Genomic DNA, 13,468 nt, shown 5'->3' on the forward strand with positions numbered 1-13,468 from the left:
TACAGTTAGTCAAAAATAAAAAAAAACAGAACACAGCAGACAGCATTTCATACACTAGAAGCCGACACGACAGGAGTCCCTTCTCATCACGGTAAAAAAAACCCAAAAAAACCCAAACCTAAGAACTTAGTTTTTGGTGGGGAGATAGGACTTTGGTCCCCTACCAAATGAAATGGAGTAACCCAGCAGAGAATTCAAATCAAGGGTGTACGACGGGCCAGGGGGTGCAGGGCAGCGGTGGTCAGACTTTAAAATAACTGCTTGACAGACAGGCTGGCGCAGCCAGGCTTGGGCTAGGCCGAGTCTCTCACTATGACTATCACCATATGCTCCTCCTCGAGCTTGCCCAGTGTCCTCAGCGCTGACTGGAGGTACTGCTGTGAGAAGTCACAGGGCGGGAAGGCGTAGAGCATGCCTGTGCTGTCTCTGCCCTTGGATCCACCCACTGGCAGGCTGATCACCCCTGCAGCCTGCTTCTGTTTCAAGTAGGAGACCAGGTTCCTGAGAAGCCGCCTCTGTAGGCCAGGCTCCATTGCAGGCATCCCCTCAGAGCCAGGCCCACTGGGGGTCGCCTGCGTGGCCAGGAGCACTGCGTAGCCATTGGGGCTCCCCTGCTTGATGCGCCGTGTGACCTCATCGAGCTTGGGTTGGTCTAGGCGAAGGCGCTGGGCAATCTTCAGCTGGGTCAGCTTACTTCCGGAAGTATGGTCTTTGAGGAGACTGCTGATCACCCCCTGGTCCCCCTCTAGGATGTGCATAGATGTCGGGAAGCAGCTGTTTTTCAACACCAGAAGCCCGTTCCAACCCAGCTGCAGCGTCTGGGCATACTCTGAAAGACTCTTGAGCTTTTTGGTCTCGTGTTTTGGCTCTTCCAGAGGCCTGGGCTCGACCTCAGTGGTCCGATGATTGCGCTCGCTCTCTCGGGTCTTCTTCCCGTGGGAAGAGTCGGGAGCCTCGTGGTGGTGGTGGTGGCTCCGCTCCTCCGCCCCGTGTCGGCTGTTGCTGAGGGAGTTGCTGCCGGACTCCTTGGTCCCTTCACTGGAATGGTTTTCCTTGCGGCTACGCTCCGGGGTGCGGTCGGAGCCTCGGTCCGCAGGCTGCCCACCACCCTTGGTCCTGCTCCGTTCCTCGTAAGGGGAGTGGGTGGCCCTTCCGCGATCACTGGAGAGGCTCCGGCGCTTCCGCCTGTCCTCCCAGGCCTTGGGCAGGCCCCGGTCCCCATCTCCCCAGCGCTCACCACTCCGGCTGCGCACTGAGCGGCTGTAGCCCTCGAGGCTGTTTCTGCGGTCAGAGCTTTTACTGGGGCTGGTCCAGTCCCCTTCCAAAAAGGTCCGCTCTCGATCTGAGTACAAGAGGTGCGGAGGGGTCCTGTCCCGCACCCGCAGGTCGGCATCCAGGTTCCGGTGCCGGGTATACCCGTCGGGGAGTAGCTCATAGTGCACAGGGAGCGGGGAGGGCTGGTACTGCTGGGGATACCGAGTCTCCTCTGCTTTGGCAAAATCCACGCGCAGCCTCCGGTCCGGACCCCCCAAGGGAAAGCCCCTCATTTTAGCACAGGCGGCCTGGGCTGCGTCCAAGCTCTCGTACTGGATGTAGGCAAAGCTATCTCCCTTGACATGATCAATGGTCCGAATGCTCCCAAAACGGTCAAACTCCCGGGCCAGAGCCGCCAGTGAGGTGTTAGGTCCCAAGCCACCCACCCAGAGGCGCGTAGTGGGGTTGGCCTTGCCGTACCCTATCTTAATGGGATTGCGGCCTATCACCCGACCCGACATGCCCACCTTGGCCCGGTGGGCCATATCTAGGTTCTGGAACTTGAGGAAGGCATACGCACCGCCCTGCCCACGGGCGGGTCTCTTGATCACCACCTCCTCAATGATGCCGTACTTCTCGAAAGCCCGTCGCAGCTCCACCTCTGACACGCTGTGGTCCAAATTCCCAATGAAGAGGTTGCGCGTGGCCCGCTGGTCGTCCTCGGGCATCAGGTCCTCCTCGCACACGGCCGGGTAGCCGTAGGGTCGCCCGCGGTCGTCGTACAGCCCGTAGTAGTCCAAGGCCCGTTCGCGGGATAGGCCTACGGCGGCGGCGGCCGCGGCCGCATCTAGAGCAAAGGCTGCGGCAGCGTGGCGGGCGCGGGGCTCCCGCAGCGGAGGGGCGGCAACCGGGGACAGCGAACGCTGCTTGTACTGGTAGCCGCCGTGCAGCGGGAGGTAGCCGAGCGGGTCTGCGGGCGCGGGCGGGCCCGGGGGCGGAGTGGAGGCGGCGGCGCTGCTGCTGCTGCTTCGCCTGCTGCTCCCGCCGCCGCCGCCGCCGCCTCGCAGGTACACGGGCTCCACCTTGAGCGGACGGTCGTAGAGCAGTAGCTGGCGGGCCAAGGCGTGCTGGCGGGCCTCACGCGCGTCCTGCGGGTGCCGGAAGTTCACGTAGGCCACGCGGCCCAGCTCAGGCGTGTGCGACAGGCGCAGGCTGATCTCGCCGAAGCGCTTGAACTGGTGGAAGAGCCGATCTTCGAGGTGCTCGGCAGGCAGCGCGGGGCTCAGGCTGCTGATGAGCAGCGTCTTGTACTCGGGTGCAGCCGCTGAGGAGCCGGGACCCGTGGGCTCGGCCCCGGGCGGCGGCGGAGGTGGCGGTAGTGGAGATGCGCGGGGCGACGCGCCCGAAGCGCCTGGGTCCCCTGAGGCCTTGCCGCCGCGTCCCCCGCCGCCGGCGCCCGAGCCCGAGGAGCGGCCGCTGCTCGCACGGTGATTCGCGTCCCCGGCGCCTCGGCCGTCGCGATGCCCACCGCCGCTGCCCCCGCTACCGCGAGGTTTGTCGCGGGCCCGCGTTGGAACGGGGTGCTTGGCGCCGCCCGAGGCCTTGTGCGCCGCCCGCCGCCCGCCCGCCTCTGCCTCCCGTTCGCGCTCCCGCGGCCGTTTGGCCGATGATGACGAGCCGCGCCCGCTCGGGCTGGAGTCTCGCTCGCTCTGCCTCTTCATGGCGCCGGCGCGGCTGGCGGGCGGGCGGCCCGCAGGCCCCTCACAGCGGCGGCGGCGGCGGCCGAGGAGGCAGCGCCCCCGGCGCCGCCATCTTGGACAAAAGGACTCGGCGCGGCGACGGGGCGGGGCGGGAGCTGCGCTGAGGGCCGGGGCGCCGCGATATCAGGCTGCGCCGGCCGACCACGTGACCCCATGGAGGGCGGGGCGAGGGCAGCGCCGGGCGTGCGTCATCGGGCTGCGCCGCCCCATGCCACGTGACCCTGTGGCTAGCTGGCGAGAACGCCCGCACTGTGAGCTCTGGCGCCACCTTGTGGATGGCGTGGCCGAGGCCCGGGGCTCCACAGAAACTGGAGCTCTGGAGACAGAAGCCTGTCTCCTGGTTAGAGGCCTCACAGGCGTGGGTGTGCCAGGCCTTAAACTTTATAGTATACTCCCCCAATCCCAGGACTAAGTTTGGGTGACCACCTCTAAGCCCTTCCTTGGCATCTACTGACTGGGTCCGGCATTAACAACCTGAACTCACACCCCGTATCTCGAGTATCCCCTGCGTTCATGTTCACTTGTGGTAGCCGCCCGAAAGGCCTTGAGAACCATGGCTATGCACTCAGACGGTGAGACCTGTTGGGTCCCTGGCTGGGCACAGAAATCCAAAACCTGTGGTTTCTAGGGTGGACTTCCCTGGTGGCTCAGACGGTAAAGCGTCTGTCTACAAGGCGGGAGACCTGGGTTCGATCCCTGGGTCGGGAAGATCTGGAGAAGGAAATGGCAATCCACTCCAGTGCTATTGCCTGCAAAATCCCATGACAGAGGAGCCTGATAGGTTACAGTCCATGGGGTCACAGAGAGTCGGACAGGACTGAGAGACTTCACTTTCTAGGGTGGGGACAGGCTCCGCTTGGGCATTCGAGTACACAGAGGGCTGTAAGGGCAGGGTCACGGAGCCAAGGGCGAAGAGAAGGCCGAACCCAGCGGCTACCGTTTGCCATGCTTACCTCTCCCTAGCCAGTGCTCTCGTGGTGGTGACATGGAGAAATCCTGTTCCGGTGCCAAGCCCCCTCAGGGAAACTTTCATTTTCCGTGGAGAGTTAACCAGAGGCTTCACAAGACCTGACCCAACTTAAGCCACAGAAACCGAGGCGTGGGGAAGAGCGCATGCACGTCTTCTGCCCTCCCACGACCAGAAGCCTTTGCGAGGAGCGCCTGCAGCAGCTAACGCAGGTGCACTAGATTAACGTCTTACAAGAAACACCTGTTAACGTTCCAGGTCTCCTAGGCGGCTTCCAGGAGTTAACCCGTTTAAAGATAACATTGGGGATCACCCTCAGGTAGCAGTTGGGCTGTCCTCCCTGTTTGGTGTAGCCTGGAGGACAGAGGCCACCAGAACTCAGCTGCTGGTTCTAGCCATGCAGTTTCCCAACACCTTTCAGGGGCTCAGAAAACTGCTTGTCTGATCATAACAGCCCATCTAATTCCTCCAAATAGGGAACACTTGGCCTAACAAGTGCATTCTTACTTTTCTCAGACATGAAAACTGTGGGCCTGCTGCTCACAGCCATTAGTGAACCCCACAGCCGGCTGAGGGCCCTTTACGTTGGCAAACTGAATTTAGGAACTGCACAAATGACGTGACCCGAGGTCAGAGCATGCACGCAGTTTCTTAGTCCTCCCCTTGTGGTGGTCTCTGAGGGCAGGAGCAGCAGTCCACTGAGTCACAGTTCATGCTGGTCACTGGGTTTCCTGTGCACCAACCCCAAAAAGAGCAACTAAAAAACCAGACTCCAGGGACACCCTTTCAGGACTTCAACTGTTAGGCCTATCTTGGGTAAACAAAGGCAAAAGACAGCCTCTCACTGGCTCTTTGTAAAAACCAGCTCCTGCCAATCCTGCAAAATCCCAACTAGGTACCAGAGGCTTAGGGTTGACACTGGACCACAAACTGAGTTGAGCAAGCAGATGGCCAGATCTGGACAGTGGCTGATGGAGGTAGCCAGGCCGAGTATCTTCAGAATGTGACAGTACTGAACATACTCAGTTACTGAAGTCATCACTGCAGAAAACTGCATTAAACCCGTCTTGCTTGCAACCCAGCCCCCTCTAGAGATAGTCCCTGTGGGCTGGGGGTTATCAAGCCCCACCTCCTCCCTGAGAACCTCTCCACTCTTGCACAGCCCGGCAGGCCCCATGTCCTGTCCTGGCATCCCAGCACTGCCTGGTGGTTGAGAGACAAATGTGAATATACCTGAAAACTCTTTGTAAACCGGAAAGCATAAACCGGTGAAATCTTCATCATGGGTAAAACCCTATTTCAGTATTCACTTTAATTCTTCAAGGACAGCTAGAAATTTTCTTCCTTTAATAAAAAAATCCCAGACATACTTTGAAGTCCTAGAGTAAATGGGCAACAGAACAAAGTGAATCTCCCCCAAGGGGATGCTGTACACCCAGCATCATCAGGAAAGCTCCAGGCTTCACACCTGACTTTGTCAGGAGCCTGCCTAAAAAATAAATTACAAAAAGGCTGTTTGGGGTAGACACAAATGAAGTATTTTCTCCCTCAGGAGCAGCAGGGGTCGAGCCGACTACAAATCAGTCCGTGAACTAGCTGCCTTGGGAGCATATTTAGGCATCAGTTCATTAATCTTCCGGATGTAGTCAGACTTTTCCGCACAGCCTTTGCACGTCTCCCCCCAGTCATCCAGGATCTTCTTCAGCTCTTTAACTCGGAGCTTCTTCAGGTCCACTGTGCTCAGGTCGATCTGTTTGTCTGGAGGAGAGAGCAGGGAGAATAACCAGCTGGGTGGGAGCAACTGCGGACCCCAACAGTCCTTGCACAGCCAAACTGTCACCTGAAACAAGCAGGCCTATTGACTGTAGGGAGAGAGGTGCATGCAGGTGTCAGTGCCCAGTGCCCCCAGGACGGGGACTGGCCCAGGCCCCTTCACCAGGAAGGCGGGTCTCACCCTGGCGCGATACACCCCAGACATGCAGTGCCAGCAGGGACAGATGGAGGCCATGTGCTCCTTACAGAAGGAACCTTCTAGGAGGAATATGGCGCCCACTCCAAGTGCCTCTTACTAAACAGTTGCGGTAGAGCGCGTGGCACTGGAGAAGGAGAGTTCTAGGGTGACAGAGCAGACAGATCCCCTAGCCTCAGTTTCCCAACACAGACCCTGGTCGGGCTCTTGAATTAGGAGCTTACTCTCCATGACCACCTGTGATCACAGAGAGACCTTGTGCCAGAAACACTGAACTAGGATCACTCTCAGAAGACCAGTCATCCTTGACACAACGGGCTAAGACACAGCCCTTGGACACTCAATTCATGGTAAAACATGCTGGTGCTGTTTCAGTTTTATGGAAGAGAACAACTCTTCTGGCCCCGATTCTTTCTGAATACCTGAACTGTTTTTCCCACTGGAAACTTCTTCAGCAAAAGAGGTGCTGTGTGCCCATAACCTTAAGCTTTCCTGTTGGGACACAGCTGTTCTTTTCAAAATAGTCAAAGTCACTCAGCCTTCAGTGTGCAGTCAGGACAAGCTTATCAAAGCCAAGTCAGACGACATCCCTTCTCTGCTCAAATCCCAACATTCTCATCTTCCCTCAGACTAAAACCCAAATCTTCACCAACATGCAAGGCCCTCCATGACCTGCCCACCCACTGGGCATGGCACTGCCTGCCTTTGCATCTGCCTGTGTCCTCTGCCTGAAATGCTCTTCCCTTAGCTGTGCCAGTGGCTAATCCCCCACTTCCTTTTCAAGGTCTGTTGAAATGTCACCTCCTGGGCTTCCCTGATAGCTCGGTTGGTAAAGAAGCCACCTGAAACGCAGGAGACCCCAGTTCGACTCCTGGGTCGGGAAGATCTCCTGGAGCAATGTGGGAGATCTGGGTTTGATCCCTGGGTTGGGAAGAGCCCCTGGAGAAGGGAAAGGCTACCCACTCCAGGATTGTGGCCTGGAGAATTCCGTGGACTGTACAGTCCATGGGGTGGTAAAGCGTCAGACACGACTGAGCGACTTGCACTTTCACTGAGGCAGATTCTGACCTCCATCCACCAGGATGCAAAGTTGAGTCTGTGCCCTTGCCCATTTACCACCACCAACCTTGCTACATAACTCACTCATGAAGACTCTAGTTTATCACCTGCCTACTCCAGCTAGAAAGTACACTTCATTAATGCCTGAGCACAGAGAGGGTTCAGTGTTGGTTAAATAATACCACACTCACCATACTTTAGTTCACAGATCTGACTGTCTTTCTTCTTGAGCTTCTCACAGATCTTCTCCACAGGGATGTGGTGGGACAGGGGCTTGGACACCTCGTTGATGATCTTGGTGGCTGCATCCTCTGTGGCCCCAATGTAGTAGCACTGTGGCAAGAAAGGACAATGGCCTTCAGGAGGCGCCCCTTGAGAGCTATCTCCTCCAAGGCACACTGACATCTCAAAACATCTTCTGTCTCTGCCAGGACCTCATTTTCCCACGCCCTGCCTGTACTGGCAGTCAGATTCAGCATAAACCCCAGGCTCTTAGTACACACTTGGTCCCAGAACTGACAGCCACCAGATGAATTTAGAAGGCACCAAGGTTCAAACCTTTAAACAGAAAGACAAACCAGAGACTGCCAGGGAAGCTGAGGCTACCCAAACTATTGTTTCATGAGGGCTCTTGTACTTAATTCAGCCCTAGCCTCCCCTGTGCCCATTCCATCATCATCATCGGTCCTCACTCATGCCAAGATTGCTCTGGCCTCTGGGCACTCACATTGGCTGTTCCCTCTGCCTGTAATGTTCTTTCCCCCTCCATGATGATGACCCTGTCTCAGAAAAATTCTTGACTACTAAGCTAATGCCCACCCTCTCTACCATACCCTCCTGGTCCATTTTCTGCACAACTTGCATCCCACTGCCATCATTTGCCTGTCACTGCTCTCCCCTGGTATTTCCGGTGTCCAGCACACAGTAGGTGCTTAATCAACACTAAGAGGATAACATCCCAACAGCCGAATACAGAAAGCACTTCAGACCCACATTAGTTCACTGACAGAACAGCTGGCCTCCTCCATAGACAAGTGGGCGGGGTCTTGTACCTCCAGGCCTAAGAAGTGGATACTTAAAACGCTGGCCAGGAACAGCCTGGGGAGGGCCAAACAGCTACTTACCAACCGATTCTCTTTGCCTCTTGCTTCACGGCAAAACTTTGTAAGTTCTTTTTCAATAGAGGCTGGAGAGAATGTGACATCTCTGTCTTTGAGGTCCTGGTAAAACCTTCCCAGATAAGAAATACAAACTGAAAAAGACAAGGAAGATGCTCCAGTCATCACCAAGTTGCAGGCCAATTCACCAGGCGGGAACTCCAGCAGCAATCTTAATAGGAGACACGGAGAAAACGGGAGTTTTTCTACCACCGGATTTTCTCGGGTGCCCACAGGTAGACAGAACCGTGCTCCGGGTTGCTGGGTCCCCGAGTACACCCAGGGGATGCGGGAAACGAGCATCACCTAATGACCCACAAACAGCTCCTCCCTGCTATTTCCATAAAGTTTAAACTCAAATTGAACACGTGTCCTTGAGATAGGCTCACTGTGACCTCATAAATGGACAAACTAGAGGCCAAAGAGAAAAAAACGATGCAAACACTATTCATTTCCAAACGCAACACCGAACCCCAACGTGAATCTTTGCAACCCTATCATATCACACCAGGCGCGGTGCCCACGGGCAGCCCTCAGGATTCCCCACCTTAGCCAGAACCGCTCCCAGGAGCTTCTGCCCAGTGATGGTAAAGGACCAAAATTCCGGCGTTATCTCAGTTTCAGGCCAAACTGTCTGTACGATCTAGTCCTAACTTCCTCGTCAGACCAATGTTTTTTAGGCCTAGGAAATGTTTTCTGGACCCGGCGTTGGTCCCTCCTCTGGCAGACCCCACTGGGGCCGGCCGCCCCCGCCCACATTAGCCCCGGCCTCTCAGCCTTTCGGTGGTTTGGATGAGTTCAGCGCCGCCGCCAGGCTCGGACCACCAACTCCGCCTTACCTTCGCAGTCACCCGGTCGCAGCGCCCGGCTGGCCGGCAGCACGCTCAGAGCCAGCGCCACGGCCAGCCCGTGGGTGACCCACATCCTCCACAACCCTCCGCCTCTGCCGCCTTCGCCGGACTGAACCGCGCCCGCCGTGCGGCGCAGCCCCCAGGTCCCGGCCGCGCGCCGTGGCTCCCTATTGGCTGGCGCCCCCCACGCTCTCCCACACACCGTTCCCCCATTGGTCCACGCTCCTCGGAGCCCAGAAGAGCGGCTCCACGCTACCCTTCCTCATTGGCTGATGGCATCGCCCGCCCTCCGCCCTAGACAGTTGTCGACCGCTGATTGAACCGGGGCTGCTCGCAGGAAGAGGCCGCAGAGGCAGCGGAAGCAGCTCTGTCGCCATCTTTGGTAGGGGCAGGGGCTGAAGCCGAGGCGGAGCCCCATCAGGCTGGAGTGGAATTCGGCCGCTGTCCCGCGCCTGCTCAGTTGCTCTGTGTACCCTCTGTTCTGGGCCCCAGGTCTTCCCGAAGAACCCCAGGGACTTCCCCGCTGTGGTCCCGACTCGTGGTGCAGGTCAGGGGCTCTGTGGTCAGCCGCAACCCAATAGGCAGGGAGGGCGGCCGGCCGCAGGCAAGGCTCCAAAGAGGTTTCTTTCTTTTTTCTTAAGGGACCAGGTGGGCTGGGAAACCAGCCTTTGGGGAACCGGTGAGGAGAGTCCAGATTGCCCCGACAGGTAGACAGGAGGACCTAGTCGGGGCGGACAGATGTCGGGTAAGAGGGGCTCCCCTCCAGGCTGCCTTCCCAGAGCTCAGAGGTGCGCCCGGGCCAGGACTGGTTGCCTGGCTTTGAGTTCGGAACCATCCCGCTTTACTGGGGAGATTGGCGGCTTCAGAGGTTTGTCCCCCACGCCAGGAAGACCTCTTCTTCCCCCTTTTACTCACAAGCCTCGGGAGCCTGGCCTAGGTGGCTGGTTTTCTCTCTTGCTTTCCAGCTGAGCGCTCTGCGCCCTCGGCTGCCCTCCTTTCCGGTGCAAGTCTTGGCTCCCTGTGCTTGAAGGCCGGACGTGGGAAAGGTTGGCTCTGTGCTCAGGACGGAAAAGAGATTTTTATGGGGCTAAAAGGGCTTGGAGCCCAGCGACAAGGGTTGGAGGCGGGCACTTGGCGGCTGCTCCCATTCAGTGAATTCAGTGGGTCAGTATCAGGTATTCATCTTTAATTCACATAACAGCAGTCAAGGGAGTGGGGAAGGGGGGAAGTCAAGTGGCAGATATTTACATCTAAAATTCACATTACTTGCTGGATTGAGAACATGCTACCACAATATATACAGTAAAATACTTTTTTGGGACACTAGTACAAATTTTTTTTTTCTTTTAACTTTGCTTTCTGATACAGGTAAGACCATTAAGTCACTTCTTATTTTAAACATAAATACACAAAAGAAATGGTTAGAAGTTTTCTTATTTTAAATAAGCACAGAATGCCAGAGGTTAAAAACACATTTATAGGGCTGAATACCGATTGGACAGCACACTCTATACATTTTTTGCTCGAATTCCTGTACAAATACACAGCATTCAAATAGGTATTTACAAATAAGCTTGAAAGAATGAAAATCAGTATTTCACAATCTTTTCAGAGAATTCTCATCTCTGGCCTCCCACTTCCCTTCAGACTGGCTGATTCTCCAAGGAAAGGAATTTGGAATATGTCCTTTTCATTGAATTTGGGAAAATGGAGAGGGAAAAGACAAACCTGGCTCACCCTGTAAAGGCAAGACCAAACAAACCTACACTCCCCTCTCTACCCTCTGACACCACCAGGTGGAGAAGGAAGATGTTCTTACAGGAGGACTGCCTTGTCCAGGGGTTGAGGTTCAGGAGTGCCCTAAAATCTAAATATGAACTATCTGAGAAATCCAAAGCTAGTCCCCGACTGTTACACTTGGGAACACAGATGGTTCAGGCCTGCCTGGACTGACCCACTCTGCTTGGAGTCACCCTTCAAGTATCAGAAAGGACCCACACTGGTGATAGAACACTCCTAGACGCCCTGAAGGTAATGTGGCCCCCCATCTCAGCTCATAAGTTACTTGCTGGCATTCCTGTTAAACAAGTTGGCATTTGTTTACAAGTGAAAGACACCCTAACCAGGGAAGTCAGATGGGCCAGTGGAAGAGGAACTAACGGAAAACGTACCTGCTCAACGAGGAGAAGGCAGCCTTGTGACTGTCAAGTTGTGAACTCAAGCAAATAAATGTTTTGTAGACTATTAAAAGTAACTTGAAGCACCCTGGTAAAATACTATTGCCACCCCACCCTATTCCCCCAACTAATAAGCCAAGAGGAAAATCAGTGCCCTGACCTGAAAGTTTCCTATAAAGACACCACTGCCTTCTGCCCAACAGACTGGGGAGGCTGGAGAAACTGCCCTCCTACTCACCCTGAACCCTGAGTGGTGGTCCCATGGGCCTGGAGCTGGGATCCTGCACTTGGCTACTGGGAGGGGTGTGGCTTTCTGCTTCTAGGAGGGGAAGTCCCCCTCCCTGCCAACTGCGCCTTTTACCCAGGAACTTGCTGAACCTGATTGCAAGTCCTCAGGCCTTTGGAGCCTGGCTGGGCAGCCACCCCGCTGCTCAGAGGTAGTGCTGAAAATCCCTGATTCAGGAGCTGGAGGACAGGCACGCTGGCCGAAAGCTCAGAGGATTTCCGGCCCTGCCACACCCCAGCCTCACTCTATCAGCTTGTCTCTCAACACATGGCTGCCCGGGCCCTGGGGGGAAAGGTGGTAAGGGCAGTCCCTCTGGCTCCAACCCCCACTCAAGCTCCAGAGGCTAGGAGACAACCACTGCAGATCCATGCACCAGGGGGCTCCTGCAGGGCATGGGGTATGTTAGGAGTGGAGGGGAGCGAAAGGTCAGAAACAGAAACAATGGAGGGGAAATCCAAGGTAGAGGCGGCGGCAGGGCTGGCCCGCGGAAGCCTGGCAGTAGGCCCGGGGCATGCAGTTAGGCTGTCACATGCCTGTGCCGGCAGGTTGGCCTTGCCAGCCCCAGGGGCACACTCCTGGATGGAAGAGCAGGCATTTGTGCAAAATGGCTGGTAGCCCCCTTGTCCACCTGTGACATAGTCCACGTGGTCCTTGCAATCCCTGAATACAACCATGAGCTCTTCTGTCTACGCAGCAAAGGAAGAGGTCCCTAGTGCAATTCCCATTCTGTGCATTGCTGCCCTGAAGGGAGGCCCTGGGCTCCTGCCCCAGGGGCCCCGCGAAGCTGCGAAGCGGTTCTGTGGTGCAGTATCTCCATCTAGCTCCATGTGGTCCGAAACTGCAGGAGGAAGACAGCATCTACTGCACAAAGGAAAGAGGAAAACCCACAGAAATGGAAATGTAGAAAACGAAATAAAAAGAGAAGCCACAACCCTTCATGCTGCTGTGGCCTCTGCACATGGCAACACACGAGTTCACGGCAGTAGAACGTAGACTCGGGCGGTTCTCTCCTGAGTGCCAGGCCTCTCGGGCTCCCTGCGGGGGGACTTGCTTTTCTGACCCGGAGTGGTTGGACAAGCCGCTCACTGAGGGTGGTGTCCCAGCTGCCTACCTGCCCCTCACTGTTCCCCTCGGCTGTGCTCCCAGGCCATGCGTGCCTGTTCTTCCTTGGTGCTCCCGGGAGGCAGCGAGGCCTTGCGATGCAGGCCCCGAGGCCTCTCGGCCTCCTCTCGCAGCAGCACACCCTCGTCGTGCTCCAGGGCCGGCAGGCGGGGGTGGTAGGGCTTGGGTGGCAGCGCGGGCGGGTCCATGGGGTCCTGAGGGATGACACATCCCGGGGCCGAGTGGCTTCGGCACGGCTGGGCCTTGATGGAGTCCAGGACAGCGGACTCGGAGAGGCTGTAGTGGACGGGGAGGTAAGGTGGGTCAAGGTCTTCATCAGCGTTCCAGGCTTGGCTCGGCATGGAGTCCATGGTGTCGGTTCGGGGAGGGGCCTCCGAGGAGTGCCCAAAGTTACTCTCACTTAGGGAAGACACACCGCTGCTGGCACTGCCAGACAGCGTAGAGTTGCTGCCATCCAGGCCTGACTGGGGGCTGGTCGGGGAGGCTGGGATAGGGTGCAGGGGCGACTGTGAAAGGAAAGGAAGAAGTGTGAAAATCGCTCTTTCCAGACAGGCTGACATGCCTGCCCCGTGCCGAGAAGGCCCAGAGCCTCCTGTATTAATGAGCTTTAAAATCCTCAACAGCAGCATATTTCTTGTTTCGCCATCAGCAAGCCCTTGCCTTCCCCCTGGCCCCAGCAAGCCTATGGAGCCCCAGAATCACCTACATTTCTGTGGCCCGCAAATGGCCCTGCCTTTGTGCCCTGTGAAGCTAGGTCCCAGGCTTCTGGCTGTGGCCCTAGGGGCACAGACAGAAGGGGCCGGGTCGGCAGGCCCGTCGAGGAGGGCAGAAAGAGCCCTAGAGGGCCATGGACCAGATGAATGCCT

The 13,468-nt window shown here is 56.7% G+C and overlaps 3 protein-coding genes across 3 annotated transcripts in view; all 3 read right to left on the reverse strand.

Moving 5' to 3' along the window:
• Positions 1–99: 99 nt before the first annotated feature.
• Positions 100–2,975, reverse strand: RBM15B (RNA binding motif protein 15B). The gene has a single exon (XM_068982421.1). The coding sequence runs from the start codon at positions 2,973–2,975 to the stop codon at positions 294–296; it is 2,682 nt and encodes an 893-aa protein (XP_068838522.1). The 3' UTR covers positions 100–293.
• A 2,315-nt stretch (positions 2,976–5,290) lies between these two features.
• Positions 5,291–9,105, reverse strand: MANF (mesencephalic astrocyte derived neurotrophic factor). The gene is made up of 4 exons (XM_068982538.1): positions 9,006–9,105; positions 8,134–8,261; positions 7,201–7,342; positions 5,291–5,739 (listed from the first exon to the last, which is right to left on the reverse strand). The coding sequence occupies exons 1-4, from the start codon at positions 9,088–9,090 to the stop codon at positions 5,555–5,557; spliced, it is 540 nt and encodes a 179-aa protein (XP_068838639.1). The 5' UTR covers positions 9,091–9,105; the 3' UTR covers positions 5,291–5,554.
• A 3,493-nt stretch (positions 9,106–12,598) lies between these two features.
• The window catches only part of DOCK3 (dedicator of cytokinesis 3), a 261,704-nt gene continuing 260,834 nt past the window's right edge, over positions 12,599–13,468 (reverse strand). Inside the window, exon 52 of the mRNA XM_068983119.1 lies at positions 12,599–13,108. Within this exon, the coding sequence (XP_068839220.1) occupies positions 12,599–13,108 (510 nt within the window). The remainder of the gene's footprint in view (positions 13,109–13,468) is intronic.

Source organism: Capricornis sumatraensis, chromosome 10 (assembly GCF_032405125.1).
Source record: "Capricornis sumatraensis isolate serow.1 chromosome 10, serow.2, whole genome shotgun sequence".
In the NCBI taxonomy this organism is placed as follows: domain Eukaryota; kingdom Metazoa; phylum Chordata; class Mammalia; order Artiodactyla; family Bovidae; genus Capricornis; species Capricornis sumatraensis.

What these genes read in the sequence shown, in the direction of transcription:
- RBM15B (XM_068982421.1), bottom strand. Translation starts at nt 2,975, where the DNA reads ATGAAGAGGCAGAGCGAGCGAGACTCCAGCCCGAGCGGGCGCGGCTCG.
- MANF (XM_068982538.1), bottom strand. Translation starts at nt 9,090, where the DNA reads ATGTGGGTCACCCACGGGCTGGCCGTGGCGCTGGCTCTGAGCGTGCTG. An exon ending in GCGACCGGGTGACTGCGAAG is followed by an intron (nt 8,262 to 9,005) that starts GTAAGGCGGAGT and finishes TGTCTTTTTCAG; the next exon opens with TTTGTATTTCTTATCTGGGA. An exon ending in GATCTGTGAACTAAAGTATG is followed by an intron (nt 5,740 to 7,200) that starts GTGAGTGTGGTA and finishes TCTCTCCTCCAG; the next exon opens with ACAAACAGATCGACCTGAGC.